Here is a 12,331-nt window from a genome sequence, read left to right as displayed (position 1 = left end):
GTAAAGACCTCACCAGGAAACAGGATGCTTATTCCAGCCCCTGGAGAAGTGCCACCACAGTCAACTGGAAAGGCCAGAAGAAGCTCTGGGTCTAAGTTTCTGACCTTAAGATTACCACAATAATGCTATCCATTGTGCTTAAACTGTCTAGTCAACCAAAGAGCTAGTATCTAGTTAACATTCAACTGAAGAGCTAGTGTCATTAACAGAGTTTAACAGGTATTTCAGGTTCTTTTGAAAAATTTTCATTCAGCAGTGTCTCCAGTATCTCTAGATGTATAATATGTGCAGATTCCTGGGAGGGTGACATCCTTGTCTTGCCAGGCTTCACACCAGTGAGAAGCAGAGCCCTGGGGAGAGGTTAACTTACTGTTCCTACTGGCTGCCTGAACGACTTCCAAGTAAGAGGAAGGGTCGTCAGCTCTGATGTAGGAGTCGATGGCTTCCTTCACCAAGTCTTTCTGGAGCTGGGCGCAGGCCAGCTGACTCCACACAGCAGGTTCATTGCATCTCTCTGCAAACTCGTATGCTCGGTCTAGGTTTCCAATGTGCTCAATCAGGACCTAGGGGTTACACAAGAGGGTTCTCGTTCTCCACAACACACAGTCAGCTCCATGGAGCAGATGGATTTTTGTTCAGTTCTACATTTTGCCTAAAGCTGCATGACCATTTCAATTCAGTCCAAAGCAACTGGGCATTAAGTATTTCTTAGATGATAAATGGAGGGAAAGGACAAGATCTATTATATAGGAGGAATATGCCATGCAGAGAAGAGACACTCCAATGAAAAGGCATAAAGAAATGGACAGCCAAGCTAAGCTTTCTGGGCCAGGAAGAGGACATGGAAGTTGCCTCCTGATCCTGGTAAGATAGTACAATGGGGCATATAGGGTGGAAAAAGGCTCAAAGAGCTACTATAGGGAGTGAGATAGCTCATCAGGCAGAAAACAGGCTTCAAAAATGAACTATTGGGACCTCATTAAGATAAAAATCTTCTGCAGAGCAAAGGAAACAATCAACAAAACTAAAAGGCAACTGGCCCAATGGGAGAAGATATTTGCAAATGACATATCAGATAAAGGGGTAGTATCCAAAATCTATAAATAACTTATCAAACTCAACACCCAAAAAACAATTCAGTGAAGAAACGGGTAAAAGATATGAATAGATACCTTTCCAAAGAAGATATCCAGATGGCTAACAGACATGTGAAAAGATGCTCAACATCACTCATCAACAGAGAAATACAAATCAAAACCACGATAAGAGACCACTTCACACCGTCAGAATGGCTAAAATTAACAACTCAGGCAATGACAGATGTTGGCAAGGATGCAGAGAAAGAGATAACCTTTTGTACTGCTGGTGGGAATGCAAACTGGTGCAGTCACCCTGGAGAAAAGTACGGAAGTTCCTCAAAATATTAAAAATAGAACTACCCTACAACCCACCAATTGCACCACTAGGTATTTATCCAAGGGATACAGGTATGCTGTTTCAAAGGGGCACATGCACCCCAATGTTTATAGCAGCACTACTGACAATAGCCAAAGTAGGGAAAGAGACCAAATGTCCATTGACTGATGAATGGATAAAGAAGTTGTGGTATACACATACATACAATGGAATATTACTTGGTGATCAAAAAAAATGAAATCTTGCCATTTGCAACAGCGTGTGTAAAGCTAGAGTATATTATGCTAAGTGAAATAAGTCAGAGAAAGACAAATATCATATGATTTTACTCATGTGGAATTTAAGATACAAAACAGATGAACAAAAGGGAAGGGAAGCAAAAATAATATAAAAACAGAGAGGGAGACAGGCTGTAAGATTCTTAAATACAGAAAACAAACTAAGGGTTGCTGGTAGGGTGTTGGGTGGGCACAAGGCTAAAGGGGTGAGGGGCATTAAGAAGGACACTTGTTGGGATGAACACGGGTTGTTACATGTAAGTGATGAATCACTAAATTCTATTCCTGAAATTATTATTACACTATATGTTAACTAACTTGCACTTAAATGAAAAAACAAACAAACAAACAAACAAACAAACAAACAAACAAGAGAACACAGGCTTGAAGTACAGTCTGGAGGGCTGGGGTACAGCAGTTGCCCCTCCCCACCCCATATAGTTTTGATCTCACAGCAAGGCCACAGACCATGTATGAACAAAAAAGGGGGCTTATAGATCTGAGATTTCATAAGGAGATACAGAAAAATGGTAAGGGAAGAGGCAAGGACATAGAGAATTTTGGTAAGACAGCAACTAAAGTGATCTGTCCTGTGGTTTACAATCCATTTGGAAATAAAACCAGAAAAGGCCAACAGACTGGGAGGAAAGGGAGGAGGGTTAAGGGTCCAAGAAGGGCTCTTGGTGGGGTTGAAAACAGGCAGGAGGGCTGGCAGGACTGCTCTAGGGAGTTGAGGCAGCAGAGGGTGAAGGACTGCAGCAGTCACGTGTGAGGGCCCCTGACAATCAGAACACCTCAGTCACCAGGGCTGACCACACAACCTTGCATCAGGTACCCAAGTCTAGGGGAATGACCAGGAAGCGGGGATAACTGCCAGACAGCAGGAGCACCCAACAGAGAAGAAGCCAACAGGCTGGGAAGATGGGTTACTGTTGAGGAGCAGAAAAGAGCACAAGAATCTGAGAGACATATCGGACAACCAGAAGGCACTAGGGTTTAACATGAAAGCACTCAGCAGCTCACCTGAATTGCTGATGCATTCACATCAAACTTGCGAAAGATGGTGAAGGCCTCCTCATACAGTGCACTACTAACGGCGATGTTCGCAATGTCTGGGGCATCGTAGTTGTCCAGGCGGCTGATGTATTCCATGACCCGCGTGCGGTCTGCCTTGATGGCAGTCAGGATCAGCAAATTCTGGAGATTCCTGAGAAGAAGGGGTGGTCAGCACAGTATCACAGGAATGAAAGCTGTACACAACACTCTTTTGAAGGTTGGCCAGCCCAAGACCTCCAATTTAAAAATATTTAAGGGGTGTCTGTGTGGCTCAGTTGGTTAAGTGTCCGACTTCAGCTCAGGTCATGATCTTGCAATTTGTGAGTTTGAGCCTCGTGTCAGGCTCTGGACAGCTCAGAGCCTGGAGCCTCCTTCGAATTCTGTGTCTCCCTCTCTCTCTGCTCCTCCCCCATTCACACTCTGTCTCTGTTTCTCAAAAATGAATAAATGTTAAAAATAAATTTAAAAAATATTTAAAATACACACACATTATTGGTGAATAGATACAATAGAATATTTATGAAGTATATGTGGTCCAAAGTCTTGAGAAAGCACCAGCTAGGAGAAATCAGAGCACCCCAATCACTGGAGGGCAGCTGTGGGTTCTCTAGGAGCTGCCTCTGCTCCCACTTCACAGATGCCTATTTTCCTGAACTGTGCCTCTATTAGTTCTTTGTGCTTCTTTATAGTTCTACCATATAAATTGTGTATATAAACAATATAGGTGGTTTTTCATGTTTTTGAACTTTAATCATACTAAATACATTCTTATGAAACTTGTTTTCTTTTGCCTTATTAAAAAATGTGGGGAAAAATGAATGTAATGCATATTAAGAATCATAAAAAGAAAAATAGTATGATCATCATTAATTGATTCAGAAAAAGCATGTGACAAAATCCAACACCCAGTAATGATAAAGACTCTCAGCAAACTAGAAATATAAGGAAACTTCTTCAATCTGATGAAGGCCATCTACAAAATATCCACAGCTCTCAATAGTGAGAGACCAAATGCTTCCCCCTAGGATCAGGAAGAAGACAAGGATATCCACTCACCCCTCTTTTATTCAACATTCTACTGGAGGCTCTAGTCAAGGCAGTTTGGCAAGCAAAATAAATAAAAAGCATCTAGATTAGAAAGGAAGAAATACAACTGTCCCTATTTGCAGGCAACATGATTGATAGAAAATTCCAAGGAATCTATAAAGAAAAAAAATTCTAGGACAAATAAGTAAGTTTCGCAACATATCAGGATACAAGGTTAACCATTAAATTAATTGGGGTTCTATATACCAGCAATGTACAACTGTAAACAAAAAAAAAAACCCTGTACCTATTTACAATAGCTCCCAAAGCATGAAATATTTAGGTATAAATCTAATAAAACATGTACATGATCTAGATACTAAAAAATATAAAATGCTGATGAGAAAAGTTAAAGATCTAACGGAGAGACATACTGTATTCACACTAAACATAGTAAAAATAGCAACTGTCCATCCCCAAACTGGTCTACAGATCTCATGCAATTCCAATAAAAATTCCAGGAGGTTTCCCTGTCAATAACAGACAAGGCTAATTCTGAATTTTGAACAAGAATAAAGTTGGGTCTTTGACAAAGCAGGAAAGAATATCCAATGGAAAAAAGTCTTTTCAACAAATGGTGTTGGGAAAACTGGATGGCAACATGCAGAAGAATGAAACCGGACGACTTTCTTATGCTGTACATAAAAACAAATTCAAAATGGATGAAAGACCTAAATGTGAGACAGGAAACCATCAAAATCTTAGAGGAGAATACAGGCAGCAACCTCTTTGACCTTGGCTAGAGCAACTTATTACTAGACACATCACTGAAGGCAAGGGAAACAAAAGCAAACATGAACTATTGGGACTTTATCAAGTTAAAAAGCTTCTGCACAGTGAAGGAAACAATCAACAAAACTAAAAGGCAGCCTACAAAATGGGAGGAGATATCAGGAAGTGACATATCTGATAAAAGGTTAGTATTAAAAATCTATAAAGAATTCATCAAACTCAACACCCAAAAAACAAATAACCCAGTTAAAAAAATGGGCAGAAGACATGAATAGACACCTTTCTAAAGAAGACATCCAGATGGCTAACAGACACATGAAAAGATGCTCAACATCACTCATCAACAGGGAAACACAAATTAAAACCACAATGAGACACTACTTTACACCTGTCAGAATGGCTAAAATTAACAACACAAGAAACAACGGGTGTTGGCAAGGATGTAGAAAAAGGGGAACCCTCTTGCACTGTTGGTGAGAATGCAAACTGGTGCAGGCACTCTGGAGAATAGCATGGAGGTTCTTCAAGAAACTAAAAATATAATTACATTATGATCTAGCAATTATACCAGTTGGTATGTACCCAAAGGATACAAAAATACACATTCAAAAGGGGTACATGCACCCTAATGTTTATAGCAGCATTATCAACAATAGCCAAACTAGCAGATGTGGAATGATGGGCATTGAGGAGGGGCACCTGTTGGGAGGAGCCCTGGGTGTTGTATGGAAACCAATTTGACAATAAAATTCATTAAAAAAAAAAAAAAAAAAAAACAAGAGCCAAACTAGGAAGAGAGCCCAAATGTCCACTGACTGATGAATGGATAAAGAAGATGTACTATGTGTGTGTGTGTGTATGTGTGTGTGTATGCGTATATCTTTTATATACACATGCGTGTGCGCGCGTGTGCACACACACACACACACACACAGAAATATTACTGAGGCATCAAAAAGAATGAAATCTTGCTACTTGCAATGATATGGATGGAGCTAGAATGTATTATGCTAAGTGAAATAAGTGAATCAGAGAAAGACAAATACCATATGATTTCACTCATATGTGGAATCAAAGAAAACAGATGAACGTATGGCAAGTGGGGGGAAAAGAGAAGAGAGGGAAACAAACCACAAGAGACTCTTAATGCTAGAGAACAAACTATGGGTTGATGGAGGGAGGTTGGTGGGAGATAGGCTAGAAGGGTGATGGGTACTAAGGAGGGCACCTGTTGTGAGGAGCACTGGGTTTTATATGTAAGTGATGAATCACTGAATTATACTCCTGAAACCAATACTGCACTGTATGTTAACTAAAATTTAAATTAAAAAAAAGAATAAAGTTGGAGGAATCACACTACACGGCCAAGTGATTTTTGGCAAAGATGCAAAAGGAATTCAATGCAGAAAGGACCCAACAAATAATGCTGGAATGACTGGATATCCACATGTAAAAAAATGAACCTCAAGCTTATCTTCATACATTGTTGGATGCCGGACCATAGATTTAAAGGTAAAATGTAAAACTATAAAACTTTTAGAAGGAATCCAGAAAGAATCTTTGACCTAGGATTAGGCACAGAGTTCTAAACACCAAAACACAATCCATAAGAGAAAAGTTTATGACGTGGACTTGATCAAAATGAAAACTTTTAATCTGCAAATGGTGCTATTAGGAGAATAAAAAGACAAGCTCCACACTGGGAAAATATACTTGCAAATCCCATATAAAACAAAGGGCTTGAATTCAGACTGTTTAAAGAACAAAACTTGGGCGCCTGGGTGGCTCAGTCGGTTGAGCAGCCGACTTCAGCTCAGGTCACGATCTTGTGGTCTGTGAGTTCGAGCCCCGCGTCAGGCTCTGTGCTGACAGCTCAGAGCCTGAGCCTGCTTTGGATTCTGTTTCCCTCTCTTCTCCCTGCCCCTTCCCTGCTTACACTCTGTCTCTCTCGAAAATAAACATTAAAAAAAATAAAGAACAAAACTTAACACTGAAAAACCAAATAAGCCAAATAAAAAAGAGGTGAAAGATTTAGAGACTCTTCACCAAAGAGGATATATGGATGGCAGGTAAGCACAAGAAAAGTTGTTTAACATCATTACCCATCAGGGAAATGCAAATTAAAACCACAATGACATCCTGCTATACACTTATTAGAATGGCTAAAATTAAAAATACCATTAATACCAAGTGCTAGTGAAGATGTAGAGCAACTAGGATTCTCTCACACTGCTGGTAGGAATGCAAAATGGTACAGCCACTCTGGAAAACAAAGTTTAGCAGCTTCTTAAACAGTTAAACATACATATAACAAATGGTTCAGCAACTGCTAGGTATGTTCAAACAAAAATCTGGTCACAAACGTTTATAGCAGCTATATTCATAGGCACCCCAAACTGAAAGCAATCCAAATGTCCTTCGATCTGCATATCCAAGCAGATATGCAAACTGTTGTACACTCATACAACAGAGCACTATTCAGCAATAAAAGAGAACAAACTATTGATGCACACAACAACTTGGATAAATCTCAAAGGTGTGAAAGAAGCCAGGTCTCAAAAGATTACACAGTATGTGATACCTTTTACATGACATTCTTGGAAAGGCAAAACTAGAATGATAGTGATAAGTGACAGATGGTGACTGTCTACAAATGTAGACAGGAGCTACAAATGTAAAGGGCAGCTTGCACAAGTCAGTTTCACAGAGTCAGGGAACTGTTCTGTACCCCAACTATGGTGGTTACTTACATGAATCTAGGCATGTGTGAAATTCCTAGTACTGTACATCCTCACAAAAGGCCAATTTTACTGTATAATAATTAAAAAGAAGGGGGGAAGAAGGGAAAAAAAGTATTAAAAATTAGGTCCAAGATTCACCCATGCTGTTGGATAAGCATTAATTTCCACTGTGACAAGGTACTCCACTGTACGACAGTACCACAGCCCTTTTACTGATGGGTGTCTGGACTGCTCTGAGATCTTTGCTACTGGAAACTGTGCTGTTTTGTGCATTCTTGCATATGTCTCCTGATACATGTGAGCTGAGTTTCTTCAGGGTTCAGAACCAGGAGTGGAAACACCTTCTAACACGTACTGCTTTCCAAGAGGAACAAAACATTTCCAACAGGGCATATAAGAGGCCCAGCTGCTCAACATTCTCATCAAGGCTGATTAGGAGAGCTAGATCCCCACTGCTCTGCAGGAGGAAAGGGGCAGCAGTACACAGCGGCCAGACTGTGCTTCCTTGATGATTGATGAGGCTGCAGTCCTGCCTTAGACTCACGGGGCTATCTCTCCTCTTGCTGAAGGACCATTCAAGTGCTTTGCTGAGTTTTCTATCAGGTTGTCATCAGGAGTTTTTCTTTTATTGTATGTTCTCCATGCTAGTTTCTGTTGGTTCTGTATGTTGCAAATGTCATCTCTGCTTGTAGCTTCCCTTTTTCTCATCTTAGTATGATAAAGTTCTTAAGTTTAACATAGTCCTATTTTGCAAGTTTTTCACAAATGGTCTATATATTTTTGCAACTGACTTAAGCATTCACAAATATATTCTTCTTTTAAACGTAAACTCTAAAAACATTATAGTTTTAACTTTTATATTTAAAAGAGTGTAGGATAGGGGTCCAATTTTAACTTTCACCCACATGGGTAATCAATTGTCCCAACATTACTTACTGAAAAGTCTATTACTTCCATCTGCACAGCCAGATGTTACAAGTTAAGTTTTTTACATATGTGTGGGCATATTTTAGGGTTCTTTGCTCTACTGTTATGGTCCGTTTTTCTATTCCTTGCACAAACCACCATGTCTTAATTTAATTTTATAATTATTCTAGATCAGAGTAAATACCCTGTCATCCCAAAACCTACTCTCACATCTTGGGTGATCTATTATTTGTGTTAGCAGCATCTTCACTATTCTTGGCCTTTTATCTTTTTGATTTAAAATTTATTCTTTTTGAAAAATTTTAAATGTTATTTATTTAATTTTGAGAGGGAGGGTGAGAGACAGAGAGAGAGAGGGAGGAAGGGGCAGAGAGAGAAGGAGATAGAGAATTCCAAGCAGGCTCCGCACTGTCAACACAGAGCCTGATACAGGGCTCAAACTCAGGAAACGCGAGGTCATGAACTGAGCTGAAACCAAGAGTTGGATGCTTAACTGACTGAGCCATCCAGGCACCCCTGATTTAAAATTTAAAATCTTCCTGTCAAGTTTCATAAGTAAACAAATAGAGTGTTTTAGGGTATTGCAATGAATTTGAGTGATGTGGGTAAAACTAATGTCTTTCTTTTTTTTTTTTTTTTTTCAACGTTTATTTATTTTTGGGACAGAGAGAGACAGAGCATGAACGGGGGAGGGGCAGAGAGAGAGGGAGACACAGAATCCGAAACAGGCTCCAGGCTCCAGGCTCCGAGCCATCAGCCCAGAGCCTGACGCGGGGCTCGAACTCACGGACCGCGAGATCATGACCTGGCTGAAGTGGGATGCTTAACTGACTGCGCCACCCAGGCGCCCCAGAAACTAATGTCTTTCAAGATGATGTGATCATTCATGAATTTACATCAAGTTGTTTATAATGGTTGAGTGGACAGATTGTAGAAGTTTGCTCTTTCATTTATTTGTCTTCTGATTTTTTTTAATAACCATGTCTACTTGTTGAATATATGTAAATTCATTCCAGTAAGCTTATAATTCATATTTTTATTTTATTTTTAATTTTTAATTTTTTAAAAAATCTTTTTTTAATGTTTATTTATTTTTGAGAGACAGAGACAGAGCACAAGCAGGGGAGGGGCAGAGAGAGAGGGAGACACAGAGCTCAGGCTCCAGGCTCTGAGCTGTCAGCGCAGAGCCTGACACAGGGCTCGAACCCATGAACCGTGAGATCATGACCTAAGCCAAAGTCAGACGCTTAACCCACTGAGCCACCCAGGCGCTCCAATAATTCACATATAGAAAAAAAGTTTATTTATTTGAGAGAGAGAACGAGCAGGGGAGGGACAGAGAGAGAGGGGGACAGAGGATACAAAGCAGCTTCTATGCTAACAGCAGAAAGCCCAATGCATGGCTCAAACTCGAGCCATGTGAGATTATGACCTGGGCAAAAATTAGATGCTTTAACCAACTGAGTCACCCAGGTGCCCCAAGCTTATAATTCACATTAACTGTCACTAGTTATATTGTTTTTATTTACTTTAAGAAATATATTTAGTATTGTCTTTATACTTTTTAAAAAACAATTTTTTTAACGTTTATTTATTATTGAGAGACAGAGAAAGAGCACGAGCAGGGGAGGGGCAGAGAAAGAGGGAGACACAGAATCTGAAGCAGGCTCCAGGCTCTGAGCTGTTGGCACAGAGCCTGACGCGGGGCTCGGACTCACCAACTGCGAGATCATGACCTGAGCTGAAGTTGGACGCTTAACCGACTGAGCCACCCGGGTGCCCCTATACTTTTTAATACACTCATTTTTTATATATACTTAAAAAAACCTTTTTTCAAGTTCATTTATTTTGAAAGAGAGACCAAGCAGGGTAGAGACAGAGAGAAAGATGGGAGAGAGAATCCCAAGCAGGCTCCACACTGCCAGAGCAGAGCCCTGACCTGAGCTGAAATCAAGAGTTGGATGATTAACCAACTGAGCCACCCAGGAACCCCTTATGTATACTTCTTAATATACTCATTTTTTAAAAAAGCTTGGCCCCTCAACGCAGGGCCCAAACTCACAATCCTGAGATCAAGACCTGAGCTGAGATCAAGAGTCAGATGCTTAATGACTGAGCTATCCAGGCACCCCTCGTATATTCATTTTTTAACCTAATTGTCCTATTAATTACCTGGAGAGGTATGTTAAGATCTCCCCATATGGTGAATTTGCCTGGGTCTTCTTGCAGATTTGTCACTTTTTGCCTGACATATTTTGAAGCTCTATTATTAGGTATATACAAGTTCAGAATTATCTTTCTGGTGAACTGAGTATTTCATCATTCTATACAGTAGTCCCCCACATCTGTGGGTTATACATTCTAAGATCCCTCCGTAGGGGTTTGAAACCACAAACAGTACCAAATCCTATTTTTTGTTATTTTTTCCTGCACATACATACCTATGATAAACTTTATTTTTTTTTCTTCATTAAAATTTTTTTTAATGTTTATTTATTATTGAGAAACACAGAGATGAGCAGGGGAGGGGGCAGAGAAAGGGGGAGACACAGAATCTGAAGCAGGCTCCAGGCTCTGAGCTGTCAGCACAGAGTGCAACGCAGGGCTCGAACCCACAAACTGTGAGATCATGACCTGAACCGAAGTCGGTCACCTAATCAACTGAGCTACCCAGGTGCCCCTGATAAACTTTACTTTATAAACCCCAGGCACACTAAGAAATTAACAACAATAACTAATAATAACATAGAACAATTATATCATAAATGAAAGTTAGTGAATGCGGTTTCTCGCTCTCAAAATACCTTATTGTACTGGACTCAGCCTTCATCTTGTGATGAAGTAAGATGATAAAATGCCTAGGTGATGAGATGAAGTGAGGTGAAAGATGTAGGCACTGTGACACAGTGTTAAGCTACTACTCTACTTCTGACACACTGTCTGCTTTCAGACGGACCATGGTTAACCATGATCACTGAAACCATAGGACATGACATCACAGGTAAGTGGGGGACTACTGTACCGGCTCTTTTTACTTCAACAATGGTTTTTACCTTAAAGTCTATTTTGTATGATACAAATAAAGACCTTATAGTATATACATATAAACATAAAATGTCATAGTATATTAACATACAATGTCAGTATAATACCAGAATTTTTAGGTTTGCATTTGCCTACCTTTATTTTTTTATTTCCAACTTCTCATTAACCTTATGTTATACACTCTGAGTCATATCATCCCATATCCTTTGGCTTCTACTGAAGCTGCTCAGAAGTCTGCTAATTCATATTTCTTTATAGGTAATCTATCTTCTCTCTGGGTGCTTAAAAAAGTTTTTGTTTTTTGATGTCCCACAGTTTTGCTATAATGTGTGTAACGGTGGTTTTAAAAAATTAATCCTCCTAGGGTGCCTGGGTGGCTCAGTTGGTCGAGCTTCCAACTCTTGGTTTCAGCTCAGGTCAAGATCTTGCAGTTCATGGATTTGAGCCACACACTAGGCTCTGTGCTGACAGCATGGAGCCTGCTTGGGATTCTCTCTCTCCCTACCTCTCTGCCCCTACCCTGCTCACACACTCTCTCTCAAAACAATAACTTTAAAAAAAAACCCTTAAAAAATTAATCCTCCTTGGGATTTGCTGGTCTCCTGAATTTGAGAACTAAACTATCAGTTCTGTTAAAATCTCCATCATTTTCCCTCCAAACAGTGTCTCATTCCCTGTTCTCTCTGAGGCTCTGATTAGGTCTTCCTTGAACCTGTGCACCTCTTAAACTCTTTCACATTTTCCATCTGTGTGTCTTGGCTACATTCTTACAATTTCTTCACATCTATCTTTCCATTCATTTATTCTCTAATGCCACTAAACCCATTTAGAGTTTACTTCAAATCCAACTATGTAAATTTATTTTTATTTATCAAAGTTATCTGGCATTTTAAAAAGTCTTCTTGATATTGTTTTTGGTACTTAAACACATTACATTCAATTTTATATTCTGTGCCTGGTAATTCCAATACCCATAGTCCCTTTAGGCAGATCTGAGTCTACCCTGTTTTATTGCTAGTTCTTACTAATAGAACCTTGTTTCCTTATGCA

General features: G+C 39.8%; 1 protein-coding gene across 3 annotated transcripts in view; it reads right to left on the bottom strand.

Annotated features, from left to right (window-relative positions):
• Nucleotides 1-12,331, bottom strand: part of CLTCL1 (clathrin heavy chain like 1) — a 102,459-nt gene that overhangs the window by 22,838 nt on the left and 67,290 nt on the right. For all 3 annotated transcript variants that reach the window (XM_045041121.1, XM_023241673.2, XM_011287889.4), the window contains exons 20-21: nucleotides 2,718-2,901; nucleotides 371-563 (exon numbers count right to left, since the gene is read on the bottom strand). In XM_045041121.1, the coding sequence (XP_044897056.1) occupies nucleotides 371-563; nucleotides 2,718-2,901 (377 nt within the window). The remainder of the gene's footprint in view (nucleotides 1-370; nucleotides 564-2,717; nucleotides 2,902-12,331) is intronic.

Source organism: Felis catus, chromosome D3, assembly GCF_018350175.1.
Source record: "Felis catus isolate Fca126 chromosome D3, F.catus_Fca126_mat1.0, whole genome shotgun sequence".
Taxonomy (NCBI): domain Eukaryota; kingdom Metazoa; phylum Chordata; class Mammalia; order Carnivora; family Felidae; genus Felis; species Felis catus.
Note: the sequence above shows the minus strand (reverse complement) of the source record. Positions and strands in the feature narration are given on the sequence as shown.